Source organism: Pipistrellus kuhlii, unplaced genomic scaffold, assembly GCF_014108245.1.
Source record: "Pipistrellus kuhlii isolate mPipKuh1 unplaced genomic scaffold, mPipKuh1.p scaffold_m20_p_2, whole genome shotgun sequence".
Taxonomy (NCBI): domain Eukaryota; kingdom Metazoa; phylum Chordata; class Mammalia; order Chiroptera; family Vespertilionidae; genus Pipistrellus; species Pipistrellus kuhlii.
Genome location: NW_023425515.1, coordinates 254,300 through 272,284, shown reverse-complemented (window position 1 = coordinate 272,284; position 17,985 = coordinate 254,300). Strand labels below are relative to the sequence as shown.

The window sequence follows — 17,985 nt, the reverse complement described above, 5'->3', positions numbered from 1 at the left end:
GATGACCTAGGCTGTGTTTCCTGTCACAGATCTGCACAATTTATGGTAAACACCAGAGATGTGAAATCCTGGCCCTGGGAAGGGAGGAAGAGGGTACAGTGGGAGGCCCAGCCCAGACCTGGTCAGCAGACTCCCACTCTGCGTGTAGCTAAGCTGGAGGTCGGAGCCAAGCGCGTCTCTGCAGTAGGAGTAAAAGGCCCGGATAACTTCGAGAAACAAATCCCCAACCACCTGAGGCCCTGCAACGAAAAGGGAAAGGGCCAGAGAAAGATTAACAACCCATTCGTAAGTCAGAAAATGACACACACCAAACATACAGAGCAAGCATGTCAAACTCATGGCATGTGGCCCTCCAGCCATGAGTCTGACATGCTTGGTATAGAGTAACTCTATACTGATTATTTATATAGTCTAAAATGCTCAGAAACTTACTTACAGTGTAGCAATGACAACATTAACTGGGGATGAGCACCCTGGAAAATGGCCAATATTTCTGTAGAGCTTCCTGTGTGCTGGACACTGCTCTAGCCTTTTACGTCTATTAACTTATTAATATTTAATCCTCATAGAGGCTGTACGACCAGGTGCTAACTTCATGTCCTGATTACAGGTGAGAGGACTGAGGTGGAGTTCAGATAACATCAAGCCAGATTCTACTGGGTGGAGCAGGGCGCATGCAAATTGTTTCGTTTTATTTTTCTTGTCCTGAGCTCTCTTGCATTTAAAAAAATTTTTTTTTGAATTTATTTGGTGACATGGGTTAAGTATGTGCAATGTTTTATTTTTATTTTTAAAAAATATATTTTTAATGATTTCAGAGAGGAAGGGAGAGGGAGAGATAGAAATATCAATTGAGCCCTAATCGGTTGGCTCAGTGGATAGAACTGTGGACACAAGGGTCTCAGGTTTGATTCCCATCAAGGGCATGTACCTTGGTTGCGGGCACATCCCTAGTAGGGGGTGTGCAGGAGGCAGCTGATAGATATTTCTCGCTCATGGATTTTTCTAACTCTCTATTCCTCTCCCTTCCTCTCTGTAAAAAATCAATAAAATATATTTTTAAAAATCAATGGAGAGAATCATGGATCCGCTGCCTCCTGCATGTACCCCACTTGGGATGGAGCCCACAATCTGGTCATGTGCCCTGACCGGGAATCGAACCCTGACCTCCTGGTTGGTAGGTCGACATTCAACCACTGAGCCCTGCTGGCCGACCCCTACTTTCTTGAAAATAAAACCAAAGCTCGTCCTGGCTGGTATGGCTTAGTGGATGGAGCATCAGCCTGTGGATGGAAGGGTCCCGGGTTCGATTCCAGTCGGGAGCGCAAGCCTGGGTTGTGGGCTTGACCCCAGTGGGGGACTTGCAGGAAGCAGCCAATCAGTGATTCTCTCTCATCGTAGGTGTTTGTCTCTCTTTCCCTTTCCCTTCCTCTCTGAAATCAATAAAGATATATTTTTTAAAATTTTTAAACAAAAACAACCAACCAACCAAAGCTCATCTGAAGTCTAATGTCTGATAAAGAAGCGTCCTTACAAAGTCAGCGCTGTGAGAGGTTGGCAGGCACCCACGCGGCCACGCACAATAGGAGCTCAAAGAATCTTCCTAACATAAATGTTCAAACCTCTGTGCAAAGCTTTCAAGTGGTGCCCAGATAGGATACCTGAACCCCATAACCCGAGGAACGTACTTCAAGATTCTGAAGTTCTATTGAAAGGAGTGTGGCCTCCTCTCGCCGTGCTCAGCTCCCGTTCCTAACATACCGATCTCCGGCTTGTCCAGCAGACTGGTGAGGATGCGGAAGGGCCTCAGGTACGCGGCGTGGCGCTCCTCGGCATCAGCGTCCGAGAAGTCCTGGTGCAGCAGCCCAGCCAGACCCTGTGTGTTAAAGCCACACGTGTGACACAGTATACAGTGGGGCAGGACATGACTGGCAGTTCTCGGGGACAGAAAGGGGGCCGGTGTGCGCACTGAGGACACATGCTCCTGACTGGGTGCCAGCACGTGTCCGACGCCTACTCCGAGGTCCCGCAGAGAGAGATTCTAAAGCGCATGACCAGGACTTGGGGTCAACTTCCCAGAAATGCTCTTTACCTCAACTAAAAGGTCCTTGGAATATTTTTCAAAAAAATACGAGGACTGGTCTTGGTAAGAATTGGAGGTTTCGGATTCCGGCATGACGGTATTTCCTTTGATGTCTGAACCTATGAGAGAGCAAGCGTCAGGAGCTGTGAGGAGATCTGCACACACAGAGAGCATCAGACTGTGCAAAGGTCTCCGCTATGACATTTCTACACATAAAATTCCTCCGACAAACCAGATTCCCAAGACCAAGGCACACGACGGCCCTCCAGACGATGGAGAGCTGGGGGTCGGACAGAATTCCATCTCACTGGGCATCAGTCTGGTTTGTCCCACACATTTAGCCCAATTGTGTTTGACAGGAGTGATTACCAGGGTCTAGTGGAATACGTATCATTTTTTAAAACCAGGGTTTATTTGGACAGCATCATGTGACATCAAGGCATTCTCATCTGTGTGTCCTGAACCGCGGCCGGTCTGGGAGGTCCCAGAGTGAGGAGCAGCGTCCCTGAGGCTCCTGGGGCTGCAGCATGACACAGCCCACTAGAGGATCCTTTTGATAAAAATGCTCAGAGAGCCTGTGAGTATTCACAGTGAAATCCTTCACACGCTTCCATGCACTGACCTCTGACACTTTCACAACCAGGGGAGAGAAGGAAGGAAGGGCCAAGGGGGCTTTCTGACTGGTGTGGTGAGAGCTATATGTTGGGGGTTAATAATTACTCTGTCTGATACCATGTTGGCGGATACATGTCATCACATATTTGTCCAAACCCTCCGTATGTACTACACCAAAAGCGAGCCTAATGGGTGCTACGGACTCCGGGAGACTACACATGCCAACACAGGCTCATCAGCGGTAAGAGATGGGCCTCCCTGGGGGCACGCTGACAATGGGGAGGTGGTGCCTGTGTGGGACTAGGGAGGATATGGGAAACCTCCGTCCCTTCTTCCTAATGTAGCTGGGAGCCTAAGACTGCTCAAGAAAAATTAAGTCTTTAAAATCGTGAGCGTCTCAGCCGGTGACTTCCTGGACCCCGTCCCTGTGAGACTGCCGACAACAGTCAAGGGCTCCTCTCCTACAAGTGCACAGGCTGTGCGGCTCAGCAGCATGCGCCCGAGCGCCCAGTTACCCAGGTGTCTCCTGAACACCTCCCGGCCACACGCACTCCCATCTGTGCAAACCCCCTTTCACACGCACTCCCATCTGTGCAAACCCCCTTTTCACACGCACTCCCATCTGTGCAAAGCCGCCTCTCACACGCACTCCCATCTGTGCAAAACCGCCTCTCACACGCACTCCCATCTGTGCAAAGCCGCCTCTCACACACACTCCCATCTGTGCAAAACCGCCTCTCACACGCACTCCCATCTGTGCAAAACCGCCTTTCACACGCACTCCCATCTGTGCAAAACCGCCTCTCACACGCACTCCCATCTGTGCAAACCCCCTTTCACACGCACTCCCATCTGTGCAAACCCCCTTTTCACATGCACTCCCATCTGTGCAAAACCGCCTCTCACACGCACTCCCATCTGTGCAAACCCCCTTTCACACGCACTCCCATCTGTGCAAAGCCGCCTCTCACACGCACTCCCATCTGTGCAAAGCCGCCTCTCACACACACTCCCATCTGTGCAAAACCGCCTCTCACACGCACTCCCATCTGTGCAAACCCCCTTTTCACACGCACTCCCATGTGTGCAAAACTGCCTCTCACACGCACTCCCATCTGTGCAAACCCACTTTTCTTTCTTTTTTAAAAAAAAAATATATATATATTTTATTGATTTTTTACAGAGAGGAAGGGAGAGAGATAGAGAACTAGAAACGTCGATGAGAGAGAAACATCGACAAGCTGCCTCTTGCACACCCCCTACTGGGGATGTGCCCGCAACCCAGGTACATGCCCTTGACCGGAATTGAACCCGGGACCTTTCAGTCTGCAGACCAACGCTCTATCCACTGAGCCAAACCGGTTTCGGCACAAACCCCCTTTTCACACGCACTCCCATCTGTGCAAACCCCCTCTCACACGCACTCCCATCTGTGGGTTTTCTCACAGCCCTCGCCCCGTGGAACTTCTCTATAGCGACGGCTTCTACTTGGATAAGGTTTAGCAGCAGTTTTTGTGGTATCCCAAGCTTTTTAAAGTGGAATTCAGTTAGCATTTTAAAATCTCATGTATTATCTCCCTGTTTTTAAAGCAACAGCTGCCACCTAGGCAGAGTGCGGGGGGACGGTGGGGATGGCGGGACCCAGCCGCGCAGGGCCACAGGCACCACATGGGAGGACTCGGACTCATGCCGCCAGCGGGAAGGCTCTGCCACCAATCCGCCGAAGGGGGTGGGGGCTCCCCGGGCTCGCACTCGCTGTGCGCGTCCAGTACCTAGCAGCCACGCGTACAGCCTTCGGTTCAGAGACATGTCCCTCCGCAGCAGGGTCTGCGTGGCGGCGGCCAGGATGCGCACAAGTTCGGGTCTGAGCAGGGGGATGGCTCGCTCCTCGGAATCCTGGCAGGACAGGGAGACGGTCAGGGCATGACTGACCTGCACGAGGCCCCTCCTCACTGGTCTCGGAGCTCCCTCCTAAGGCAGCGCTCCGGGAGCCGGGGACAGAAGCTACTCCAGTTCTGCTACGTGATCAGCATCCTCACAAACGTGAACACGACCTTGCAGAGGCTGAGAGCAAATGGTGATCCCGGGGCAGCTGCTCACCTCCCGAGACCAGCACTGAGGTCGACCCTGCCCACCGCTGCTCGGAAATACCGGACTTCTCCTGAATAATCCGACTCACCAGACAGGTGTACAGCGGGAAGAAGAAGAGAACGATTTCCAGCGTATTCCTTTGCACCAGAACATTTGAGTCCAACAGTAATGCGCATAACGCCTTCACCTGAAAATGACACACAATACAGACGTTTCATTCCCAAGGCATTTCATGTCATTTGCAGGCTGCTCTTTGGTCATAGAAAGGAACGTAACTTTTCTGGGAACTTGAACCTGCCCTGTTAAATCATGAGGAGCAGAACAACAGGAATAGACATGGGAAGCCTGGGTTCGAGTTCCAGATGCAGGGGGCTGTGACATCAGGAGGCCGGTCAGTATAGCCCTCACCTGCTCATCTCAGAGCCAGAGGCTTTGGACCACATGGTCGGGTTCTGAGACCTAAAATTCTAGGGTTCCAGAAAGGAATGTCTTTAGGTTCCAACAGGCACTTTTGGCTAAACTCAAACTCCGAAGACACTGTGTCCAATGGACTCCAAACCCAGTCAGTCCCTGTTTTGAGCGTCTGTCTTTTCTGAGCACAGAAGGTACAGCGCAGTTGCGTAGTGGATGATGGGCGTATAAGACAAATGTCACTGAAAAGCTACGAGGATTCAGCAGGAGAGGGAGAGACCGTTATTCTGGGATAACCACGAAGCTTTGTGGGAAAGCTCATAGGAAGCTCACAGGGCGGGAGGCGTCTCCATGGAGACCCTGGAGAAGATGGGCAGCAGCGAGTCAGGAGGGAGCCAGGGGAGCAGACAGCATCCCCCCGTTTCCAGGCCAGGCTGGGTGGGGGCTCTGGGAGTGGGGGCCCGAAGGGCAGAGGGAGGTATTTGGTGGGTTGGGAGCAGACTGCTAAGAACACTCCAGAGTTTAGACTTTGGGCGACAGAAGCCAGCTGTTTTTCACACAGTGTAGACATGAGCAAAGCTGTGCAAACCTCTTAGTAAAGGAAAAGGAGGGGATGGGGAGAGAATGGGAAGGAGAAACACCACTTAGAAATTATGCTGTGGTCCGGAAGCAAGACTGCGGAAGTTGGAGCAGGACTGTGAACATGGAGAGAGAGACAGACAGAAGCAGCACCAATGGGCAGGAGAGAAGGGGACTATTTATGGGGCTCTCCGGGGGGTGCTAAGCACAGGGCAGGGCTGTCATCAGTCTCTTCACTGACCCTCAGAGGGCCGGTGAGGAAGACCTATCCCCACTCTGCAAGAGAAAGGGACTCAGGGTAAGTCACACCAAGGTGCTGCCTTTCTCACAGCTGAATTCAATTTCCAATATTTCAAGTTCCAAGCGAGGGTGCACCAGTAGGTGGCGCTAGACAGCAGGCCATTAAACACCCAGGTGCCTTTGGGAAAGGCAGCAAGACCTGGGAAGCTCCTGTTTTTAAGGTCATGAGCAGGCATGTTTAGAGAGAGAGCAGGCAGAGGAGAGGGGGCGGGGGGGACACCCAGGCGGTGGCCAGAGGAGGAGCCTCCGGGCGGGCAGCGGGCAGCGGGCAGCGGGCTGCAGGCAGAGGAGCAGCATGGTTTATAAAACAGCAGAGTCTGGGCGAGGCTCTCGGAGCTTCACCCCTAACGCCTGCTGAAGAGCAGGGCCTCCTGCAGGGCCCCTCGCGTGTGAACAACATGTGTCCGAATGCACACACCGCAATGCATGTGCTGAACACAAGCACCGCCTCCCTGGGCGTCCTTGCACCTGGGGACCCCCACCTCGCCTGGCTCAGCTGCTCGTCATCACACACACTCGGCGTCCACTGACATCCCTTTGTGGCCCCAGTGACAGCCCGTGACCGTGTGCCCAGCGGCCCCACACGGCAGCGAGAAGCCAGCACCCACCGTGAGCTGGTGATCCGTGCCCAGCATGTGCTTCTGCTCCTTGCCCGGCAAGTCCCTGTTGATGTGGCCCACCACAAAGAGCGAGGCGGGCAGGCGGATGGCCGGGCTCGCCAGGACACTCCCCCAGAGGGCCGCATAGAACACCTCTTTGCCGACCACCAGGGACAGTCTCAGGAGCAGAGCGTCTGTTCTGTGGACAAGAGATCACAGAGTTTACGGGCTCGCTCCCCACATGCCCACGTCTCCCCGTGCTGCGCCGGGAAGAGCCCCGCTCGCTCTCCTGGCCATGGAAACCACTGTGCTGAGCTGCTGCTCTCCTGTCTTTCTGTGTTTGTCCACCTGCCACTGTCATTAAATCTGCTAAAACACGCACTTCCTGAGAGCCACAGTGTCCTGGACCACAGGCAGCCTGAAACAGGCCACCTCGCTGTAGAACCGAGGACACTGCAGCACCCAGGTCACTGCAGCACCCAGGTCACTGCAGCACCAGGGTCAAGGTCACCACAGCATCTAGGTCATTGTAGCTATGCAGCTACTGCACGTGCTCCTAACAAAGGAACTCGGCCAGGGCAGTGTGCAGGCATCAGGGGTTAGAAAGCCAGCGTGAACTCTAGGCCTAACACTGCACAAATTCCCATTCCTCCGCTTCACTAACCAGCACAAACCAGCAACACAACAAGTGACCCCACCCACTGTCCACATGATTCTCCACCAGAACTGAGAGCTGCACCCGCCCACGCCATGTGACAGCGGCAATGGTCAGGCTTACATTCCTGGTGGGCTGTCAATCCCACACAGATCCTGGTGACCTCATCACCCCTGGTCACTAGCACACGCCCTCACGCCGTTCTGTTTACTTGTTCCCTTGGCTAGCAGACCTGGACCAATTCTTTGATTCCACCCATTCCCCCTCCCCCTGCTGGGCAGCCCCAACACCAAGGCAAAGGTGGCGTGACCAGGGACTGGCGTGGAACGAGTGGTGGGTGTGTGGTCACATGAAAACCGTTGCCAGCCCGGAGGTTTCTGAGCCTCCCGGTGGGCTGCACGTGGGCCTGAAAACGATCACGTGAGCAGAGGCTGAGGCTCTATTCATGGGGGAACAGCCTGCCATCAGCTCTCCAGGAAAGCAGGACACCGTGTACACTCGGTCTAAATGGTCTGCTCTCCCCCTCAGCGGGGACTGAAACCCTGCCGTGCCAGCTTCACACGTCTCTCCGAGGGAAAGGCGTCCCGCTGCCCTGCTGAGTATCACCTTTTCACACCCGCCCAGCAAGGAGACTGGCCTGGTTTTCTTTTCTTCTCAAAATATGTTTTATTGATTTTTTTTTTTAGAGAGAGGAAGGGAGAGGGATAGTTAGAAACATCGATCAGCTGCCTCCTGCACACCTCCTACTGAGGATGTGCCCACAACCAAGGTACATGCCCTTGACTGGAATCGAACCTGGGACCCTTCAGTTCACAGGCTGATGCTCTATCCACTGGGCCAAACCGGTTAGGTCTGGCCTGGTTTTCTTATTGGCAAGCAGCCTAGTGTGGCAGGAAGGACTCGGATCTGCTATTCATGGATCAGAACCCCATCGCTGCCACTCGGACTATGAGACCCGCACCCGCACCCGCAAATGGAGGTGTTCCCAGAGGACACGGTACTTGGTGAGGCAGTGACCAGACCAGACATGTACAATACATGTTGGCCTCACTTCCACCTGCCCCTGCCTCGTGCATCTCTGCACTTTCCCCCAGACCCTCACACAGGGCGCCGGGGCTTGGCCCGCAGCAGCCGGACAGCGCACGGAGACCCACCTGTCGTAGATCTCCGAGCCCTCCTCCAGGCCGGGCAGCAGGCCGATGACGAAGGCCTGGAGGCTGGGCAGGAGCAGCCTCTGCAGCGGCAGGAAGTACCTCTCATACAGGCCCAGCAGCACGGGCCGCACCGCCATGGCGGCGTGCGCCAGCAGCGGGAACAGCCCACAGCTTCGGGAGAAGAGGGGAGAGGGTGAGTGAGACCCACTCAGACGTCCCAGAGGGGCAGCCGCCGGCCTCCGAGCTGGCGATGCAGACACCTGCCGGTCCTGAGCCGTCAGGACGCTGCCAGCACAGAGGGGCCCCGGGCCAGCACGCACCCACACCCCAGGGAGACGTCTGGAGGACGGGCTGCGGGAGGCGGCCCCGCTCCTGGTGACCGCTGCACACCTCTGAATTCTGCAGTTCCTCACTCACTGATCTCATGAAGGAAGCACGGGGGCCCGGGGGGACCTTTCCCTCTCCCCATGTGGGAGTTTGTACTTGTTTTTCAATAATCTCCATCTTTGCTATAAAAAAAGGGGAAGCTGGGGGAGCCGGTACCTGTACAGGAACAGATCCTTGGCCAGCCATTTGGTGCCCACGATCTTAAAGATGATCTCATAGGTTTCCAGGGCCTTCAGGTGCACCCCACTGGGCAGGGCAGGGTGCAGGCACTGAGCCAGCCTCTTGCTGATGAGGAGCCGTCGTGGCAACAGGGAATATTTCAGGTTGCTCTGAAGAGCCTGGGAAACAAGAGAAATGCACGGGGAAGAAGGTGACGATGACAATAGGAGGCACCAGCAGGCCCGGGTGGCAGTGAGAGACGAGACAGAACAGGAGAACAGAGGATGGACGGAGTGCCCGGAGCACCAGCCAGGCTCCGGCACACGATGCTGGGGACGCCCCGCCATGCTGGGGATGAGAGGCTCCGGACTCGAGGGCAAGGGAAAACTGCCTCCCTCCCAGCGACTGTCTCTGCCAGGCCACCCGTGAGCACCTGTGCACAGGGAGGCTCGTCTCCACAGAGCAGGTGCACGCACTCCATGTGGGGTGAGGTGACCCCCGTCCCCGGAAGACTGTGCTCCCTGGATGCCCGCACCTCTGCCAGGGAGAGGAGTCTGAATTGCCCCTCACAGCCCGGTGGTGCCCGAAGAGGTGGGTGGGGGCCCTCTCGGCTGTGACTCCTGGCACCTTCCCCAGTCAGCCCCTCAGCTGGAACACAGGACCCTGCCGGCTCCAGGGTTTCATGTCCACAAGCAGGACCCGGGTCCTGTCTGCACTAACGTGTCCATGGTGTGTGCTCATGGGGTGTGAGCCGTGGCACTAAGCGCCATGGCCGGGTGGATCTCATGACTCAGGCTTATAATGCTGCGTGTCTGTCACCGTGGCGGACGTCCTCACAAATATTTACTGGAGGCCGACAGGCTGAAGTCCACACTCCTTACACCGCCATTCGAAGGCCTCCAGGCACGCCGCCTGCTTCAGCTTCACATCCTAACAACACAGCCCGGCAGCCGTGGCTCCCTCTGCCCAAAGGCCTTCCTTCCGCCCGCTGCTGGTTTCCTCACACGAGGCCAGCTCGGCGCCCCTCCCGGAGACAGAATGGGCCCCGTCCGATTCAGTTTCTCCTCCACTGGGTTCCACGTGCACAGCTACATGCACACCTGCCACCGACTTACAATGCTGTTCCAGCAACTGCCTGCCACTCAGGACAGGCCTGCCTCCTCTGACGCCTCAGCCCTCTGTGCCTAAGAGAGTGGCAGACTCGGGCAACGCCAACTGCACTGTGCCGTGAGTCAGAGCCGCTGGCCCAGGACCATCTTAGGACACCACAGCTTTCTAAACAAACCAAATGATCCCACCTTTAAAACAAACACTGAGCTTCACAGGAGGTAAAGGGATTAGAAAGAAGAGTATTTTTCATCAGAAGCCTGTAGTCTAACTAAACTCTCAAGTTCAATAACCTACATTTATATCCAAAGAATCCCAAAACACAAACAATGGAGGGCGGAGGGGACGGAAACGCATGCTGTTGGCTTTGCCTCCCACATGCTCCCCTACCAGGGCGGGGTGAAGCCTGCAAACTGGGCATGTGTCCTGATGGGGAATCGAACCCCTAACCTCTTGGTTCACAGGATGACATCCAACTAACCAAGCCACACCAGCTGGGATCCAAGTCTGACCCTTGCTCATGAGTTCTCAGGTCACCTGAGGTGGAAAGGAGACACCCCAGGGTCTGTCCGCCCCGGGCGGTGCCACTTCTAAGTCACATTTCTCTGCCCTTCTGCGCCAGACGTGGCAGCCAGTGCGTGAGCGGGTCACTAGTGTCACTCCCAGCACAGCTTTAGAAGTCATAGTGAATGAAAATGTTTCGCGTCGTAGGACTGGAGTCGGAATCTCCAGGTGGAAAAGCTCTCCGTGCAGAAGGCTCAGCGTGCTCCTGGCCGTGGGCTCCCCCAGACTGCGCTCCTGCCCCCAGTGACAGCGCACGGAGGAAACAGGGTTGTGCTCCCCTCCCATCCCCCAAAAAACCCACGTTCTATGTGAGCAACACTGAGCAGCATCCCAAAACACGCCTGACACGGAAGAGGGCCAAGCCCTGGTGCCATGAAGGAAAGGTGCTCTCTCCCGGAACCCCGTGCAGCTTGGGGCACGGCCAGTGAGGGAGAACCAGCTGCTCCGACTGAATTTTTCTTCTTTCCTCCCACCAGCCGTTACAGAGGTCCCCCTCCCCCTCCAGCTGTTACAGAGGTCCCCCTCCCCCTCCAGCTGTTACAGAGGTCCCCTCTCCCCCTCCAGCTGTTACAGAGGTCCAGTCTCCCCCTCCAGCTGTTACAGAGGTTCCCCCTCCCCCTCCAGCTGTTACAGAGGTCCCCTCTCCCCCTCCAGCTGTTACAGAGGTCCCCTCTCCCCCTCCAGCTGTTACAGAGGTCCCCTCTCCCCCTCCAGCTGTTACAGAGGTCCCCTCTCCCCCTCCAGCTGTCACAGAGGTTCCCTCTCCCCGTCCAGCCGTTACAGAGGTTCCCCCTCCGCCTCCAGCTGTTACAGAGGTTCCCTCTTACACTGCCAGCTGTTGCAGCCCTGGCCTACCTTCCTCCTCCAGGCTGTCCCTCACTCAGCTGGGAGGACCTTCTCCAGGAGGAAAGGTGGGGAGCACGGTTCCATTGCTGGGGAAGAGCCATTTTTGGGGTATGCTTTTCAGGAAACCAAAAACCCAAAGTGCCTGGCCACTGAACAAAAATGATGCATATTAAAAAAAATTTTGAGACATGTTCTTCTACAACTATAGAATTAATATCTCAGGAAAACAAATAAATTGGGAAGGAAAAAAGGGTCATGTTTCCAAATTCACTTTTTAAACATCTAAACAAAAAGGAGAAACTATAATTAAACAGGAAATTAAACTTTTTTATTTCTTTCGATCATGGACTAGTTTAAAAGCATTACTTGAGCTATCATTAAGGTATAATTGCAATATTTGTAACTTCGTTGGATTCCTGGGCTCAGCAAAACAAAATGATAAAACACAATACAAGTTTGAAAAAATAGGCTTGAACCACACCCGGGCTTCATTGATAGAACCAGGAAGTGTCTTACTGGCTCCACCCAGATGGCGTGCCCATGCTGATTTACTGTGACCCAGTCTGACCCTCTCGGGGACTTGGAGCCGGTCCAGAATGGTCGTGTGAGGAACACCATTAAAAACCTCAAAGGGCCGAAATTGGTTTGGCTCAGTGGATAGAGCGACGACCTGCAGACTGAAGGGTCCCAGGTTCTATTCCGGTCAAGGGCATGTACGTTGGTTACGGGCACATCCCCAGTGTGAGGTGTGCAGGAGGCAGCTGATCAATGTTTCTCTCTCATTGATGTTTCTAACTCTCTATCCCTCTCCCTTCCTCTCTGTAAAAAATCAATAAAATATATTTAATAACAAAAACAAACAAACAAACAAACAAAACCCCAAAGGGTAGACCACGGGCTCAAAAAGTAATTCAATACACTTAAAATGATTCAAAAGTGGATTCAATAAGTTTTATGCTGTGCATATTTCACTTAAAATGGTTAAGATGATAAACTGTATAGTTTATCACAATTTAAAATTTTTTTTTTATTTTTATTTTTTGCTGCTTAATTTTTTTTAAATAAGTTTTTATTGTTCATATTATTACAAATGTTCCTCCCCCCCCATCCCCCCCCCATTGCTCTCCTCCACCGGGTTCCCACCCCACCCTCTGCCCTTTCCCCACTCACCATTGTCCTCATCCATAGGTGCACAGTTTATGTTCAGTCTCTTCCCACGCCCCCCTCTCCCCTTTTCCCCAAGAATCGTCAGTTCACTCCCCTTCCATACCTCTGATTCTATTGAGATATTATATTCAACAGTTAATACTGTTCATCAGATTTTTTTTTAATTTCCTTGGTTTTTAGATTCACTTGTTGATAGTTACGTATTTGTTGTTCATAATTTTTATCTTTGTTTACTTTCTCTTCTGAAAGAACCCCCTTCAGCAATTCATATAATTCTGGTTTGGTGTTGATGAACTCCTTTAGCTTTTTTTTTTATTAGTGAAGCTCTTTATCTGACCCTCGATTCTGAGTGATAGCTTTGCTGGATAGATTATCTTTGGCTGTAGGTTCTTACTATTCATCAACTTGAATATTTCTTGCCATTCCCTTCTGGCCTGCATGGTTTCTGTTGAGAAGTCAGCTGACAATCGTATAGGTGCTCCTTTATAGGTAACTATTATACCTTCTTTGCTCTTGCTTCTTTTAATATTCTCTCTTTATTTTTTGCTCTTGGAATTTTAATTATGATGTGTCTTGGTGTGGTCCTCTTTGGATTCCTTTTGTTTGGAGTTCTGTGCGCTTCCTGGACTTGTAAGTCTAATTCTTTCACCAGGTGGGGGAAGTTTTCTGTCACTATTTCTTTCAGTATGTTTTCGATATCTTGCTCTCTCTCATCTTCTGGGACCCCCATAATTCTGATGTTGGTTTGCTTGAAGTTGTCCCAGAGGTTTCTTACATTATCTTCAATTTTCTGGATTCTCTTGCCTTCTAGCTTCTGTGGAGGAGTGTCTTCTGGCTCTTTATGTTCCAAATCTTTGACTTGATTCTTGCGATCTTCCCTTCTGTTTTTAGGACTCTGTAAAATATTTTTTATTTCAGACAATGTATTCTTTATTTCTTGTTGATCCCTTATCATTTCTTGATGACTCCTTATTAATTCTAGTTGATCTCTTTTCATATCCTCATAGGTCTTATCCATCTTTTCTAGGAAATTCTTGAAAAACCTTATAAACGTAGATTTGAACTCTATATCCAGACGCTTTTTGTCCTCCATTTCTTTCGTTTGTGATCTATTTTGTTGTCGCATTTCGCAGTTACAGATGGGACAGGGTTTCAGGGTGGAGCCTGCAGCTTTGGCTTCCGTCAGCCCCGCCCTATGCGGGTCCTTCAGTGCTCGCTGCCGGCGCCTCTGAGAGAAAGGTGCCCTCGATTTTCGCCTGCTGCCAAACAGTCTATGCTCTCCCCCAATGAGCCCGGTATTGGGGTTCAGTTCAGTTGGAAGTGGAGTTGGAGGTGGCGTTCACAGCAGTCTGGAGCCCCAGTCTCCTTCCCGTCAGGGCAATCCCGCAGCACAGCCGACTGTCCCTTCTCTGCGCGCAGTGTGCGCGCCTCCGGGACCTCCTTTCGCCACTTCCCCTGGTTCCGCCTTACAGCCAGGCTCCCTATGGCTGAGCCTGGGTCCCCGGGGTCTGGCCTAGAACTGGGGTTCAGAGCAGTCGGGGGCGCAGCACAGTCGGAGTTTTATCTCCTTTCCGCTAGGGAACGCCTGCCAGGCACTCGGCCTCCCTCCTCTCTGGCTCTGTCCTCTCCGCACGCCGCGTCTCCGTACCTTGGGCTTTTCCAGCTCCTCCGCGCCTCCTTCTGGTTTTCTCCTTGCTTCTCGCTGTAGAATTTCCAGTCAGTCAACCTTCCTGTAGTTCTGGGCAATGTCCGTTTTATATTTTACTTGTATTTTATTGAAATTGTTGTGTGCGGCTGCGGCTAGGTGTTTACCTGGGCGCAGCCATCTTGGATCCTCTCTCTCTCACAATTTAAAAAATTTTAAAGGTAGTTTTACAACATGAGCAGGGGAACTGTCTTTGATTCTAAACTGTGTTAGCTGGTCGGCAAACTGCGGCTCGCGAGCCACAGGAGGCTCTTTGGCCCCTTGAGTGTGGCTCTTCCACAAAATACCACGGCCTGGGCGAGTCTATTTTGAAGAAGTGGCGTTAGAAGAAGTTTAAGTTTAAAAAACTTGGCTCTCCAAAGAAATGTCAATCGCTGTGCCGTTGATATTTGGTTCAGCCAAGCACCGAGTGAGCTGACTCAGAGCGCCAGGTGCTCATCGCCAGTTAAAAGCATCTCCCTCAAGCAAATGGCAGAGCGCGCCTGGCTTCCTTCTGGAAGGGCCAGCTTTGTAGGATGCTCGCTTCCTGCCAGGAAAACAAAGCAGTATGTAAGACGGGCCAGGTGGCAGCGGCTGGGACGCTCATTAAGCATCTGCCGCGGGGCACAGCAGGGCCCACCTTCCAGAAGGAGCGGAGAGAGCAGGACTGGCAGGGCCTCCCACATTAAAGGAGCCAAGCACGGTGCTACATGTGCCCTGCATCACCTGAACCGGCAGCGCCCGCACCTCGCCCGGCTGGGGGGCTGGGGGGGAGTGACAGCTGGAGAAAGAGGCTCAGCATGGGTGGGGGTCACAGCAGCCAGGGAGGCCAGCGCTTGTTTAACTGGGAACCGGCCGTGTTCAGCTCCTCTGTAAACAGGAGCTCCTCCTAGGAGTGTCAGCTACTGAAATGTCACTGTCCCTGTGCTGCACACAGGGCGCCCGATCAGCGGACTCAGCAGGCTCCGACCGCCATGTCCCAGATGCCAGGGGTCCTGAGCCACGGGCAGCGGCTCACACAGCTGCATCAGAACACAGTTTCCTTCTGGAAGTTCTTCTTTTGAACCAGCTTCACCTGTTGCAGTGACTTGCACTTTCTGGGCAAATAGCAGCCAGGCCGCGGAGGCGGGATGGGGCGGTGGACACGCAGCTGGTACTAACAGCATCTGGCGTAACCACCTGCTGGGGCCCTGGGCCTGGCAGCTCCCACCGCACTCGGAGCAGTTAGCTGCCGGCTCGGCTGTGGAGGGGGCGCTCTGCTGGTCTCACCCGGGAGGAAGGACCCAGAAAGGCAATACCGGGGACCCGATGGGGGACGTGATGAGGGACAGGGGCAGCCCGTCACAGCTGTGCAGCCCGTCACAGCGACCTGACCTGGCTTCGCACACAGAAAGGGTGCCGTCACTACCATGGGCAGGTCGTGGGCGTGTCGTTCCGTCTCCACTTGCCCAGTGCGTCAGGGTTAACACTGAACACCCACACACGACAGGAGCACCATGGCCCCCCAATCGCCTGGTTAGGAGCGGGGAAGCGACACACTGTCTCACAGACCACCCACAGCACAGGTCCCAATACCGCTCTTTAATCTGTCCCTCCGGAATTTACTACATGCAGACTGCAAAAGCCACTCACCCTCACCATGTCACCCATGTTCCCCATCTCCCCAGAAGAAACATGGATGGCTGGTGGCACGCTGTCCATGTCCCCAGACTTACATTTCACCCATTTCTCAGCTGCTCAGCACTCCCTGACACCCACACGCTCACCCCTGACCCCCATGTGGGCCTCCCCGCGGCCCAGGCTCAGCTAAAATACTGCCCCGGGGGCTGGAGCCTCAGTGTCTTCAGCAGCATCTTGGCCTGACCCTTCAGACTGCAGCACTGTTTCTACTGGCATTTGAAGATGTCTTAGTATTCGTCACTAATTTGCTCGCTGAGTTTCTGTGTATCTAACCATCACTAAAGCCTTAAGAAAATTCATTCTTCACATCAACTCCTAGCAAGTGTCCTTTTTATGTTTCAGGTGTCCTTTTATTTATGTATTATTTCCGGTGGCCTTGACTGCAGAGGCGATCACTGAGGCTTGCTCCCTCCAGCGCCTTCTCAATCCCCCGTCTAGTAGCTGATTTGGTGCTGATGCTGCCCGCTGCCCCACACTCCCAGGCTGGGGCTCAGCCCAGGCGTCACCTTGCCCCACACCTTCCTGGGAGCTCCATGGCTTCCTGCCCTCCCCGAACAAAACCCGAGACCGGCCTGGCGCAGCCGGCCACGCCCTCCCCACTGCACCTTGGACCCGGGCCCAGGCCCCAGATGGCCTCCCAGCAGCTCTCACTGCATCCAGGCCTCTGCTCAAACCTCAGATGTCACGTTATCAGAGCCATCTCTGTCTCCACTAGCACCTGTCCTTCTCCCTTCCTGGTTTACTTTCCTCTCTGCGGGCAGCACCCAACACCGCATTTCTGTTTGCCGTCTGCCTCCTGCACCACCTGCCTTGCACCCAGAGTAGGAACCTCGCAGTGAGTCTGTGCCCAGCACCCAGGTGTTCGTGCCTCGGTCCTGTTCCTGTGCCGGTTTGCCAGGCTGCTGTACCGAAGCACACACAGCAGGCCCAACAACAGAAACGCGCCCTCATAGCCTGGAGGCCAAAGTCCAAGGCCGGTGTGGGCAGGCCGGTTCCTCCGAGGCTGGGGAGGCTCTGCCCGGGCCTCACTCTGGCGGTCAGCTGGCAATCGCTGGCTCCTTGGCTCACCATTGCATCACCAGCCTCTGCCCTCATCCTCACGTGCTGCCTTCCCCATATGCGTGTCCGAGTCCAGATTTCCCCTTTTTCAAGGACACCAATCCCACTGGAGCAGGACCCGCCCTAAATGGCTTCATTTTCACTTGATTTCCTCTTAAAGCCCCATCTCCAAATGAGGCCACCTTCTGAGGTACTGGGCATTAGGACCTCAACTTATTTTTGTCTGGAGGATAAAATTCAACCCATAAAAATCACAGCCACATGACACTGGGCACGTGACTCTTCACAGTAAAACGGCTAATCACGCAGCCTCGCCGGGCGGATGGAGACAGTGCCCCGTACACAGAGGTGAGCACTGTCCGTCCGGTGAGCCTCGCCGACATGGACGTGAAAGAGGCGCTGGGCTCTGCAGCCAGGCGGTCAGGGTCTGAGTGCCCCCTCTGCCATCGCTGGCCATGACCTTCACAAGTTGCTTAGACTGAGACCAATGTCAAGACAGGCTGTGAGGATTACACAGTAATGCATGGCGGGTCCTCAGCACACTGCGCGCTGTGAGTGTCACCTGTCACAGGCAGGCTGAGGTAGGACAGCGTCACCCTCCTCCCACCAATACCTTGTAGATTTCTCACGGGGGCTGTGCCCATCACTGCCCAATCCAGCAGCAGGACGGGAAGCTCGGGCAGAGGACACAGCAGTGGGCTTAGAGAACTGGGCACCAACTAGAACAAAAAGTGCTTTATTCCACCTGCCGACACACACCCACCTGATCACACTAACCCATCCCACAGTGACCCCGTCCCCCTGCCCACAGAGCCAGTCCTCCAGGCTCCCCACTCCATCCTCAA

The 17,985-nt window shown here is 53.9% G+C and overlaps 1 protein-coding gene across 4 annotated transcripts in view; it reads right to left on the bottom strand.

Annotated features, from left to right (window-relative positions):
- The window catches only part of DOP1B (DOP1 leucine zipper like protein B), a 61,326-nt gene that overhangs the window by 35,595 nt on the left and 7,746 nt on the right, over window positions 1-17,985 (bottom strand). For all 4 annotated transcript variants that reach the window (XM_036448573.2, XM_036448574.2, XM_036448575.2 and 1 more), the window contains exons 5-12: window positions 9,031-9,212; window positions 8,488-8,658; window positions 6,688-6,877; window positions 4,878-4,976; window positions 4,471-4,594; window positions 2,093-2,202; window positions 1,762-1,876; window positions 119-239 (exon numbers count right to left, since the gene is read on the bottom strand). In XM_036448573.2, coding sequence (XP_036304466.1) covers window positions 119-239; window positions 1,762-1,876; window positions 2,093-2,202; window positions 4,471-4,594; window positions 4,878-4,976; window positions 6,688-6,877; window positions 8,488-8,658; window positions 9,031-9,212 — 1,112 coding nt within the window. The remainder of the gene's footprint in view (window positions 1-118; window positions 240-1,761; window positions 1,877-2,092; window positions 2,203-4,470; window positions 4,595-4,877; window positions 4,977-6,687; window positions 6,878-8,487; window positions 8,659-9,030; window positions 9,213-17,985) is intronic.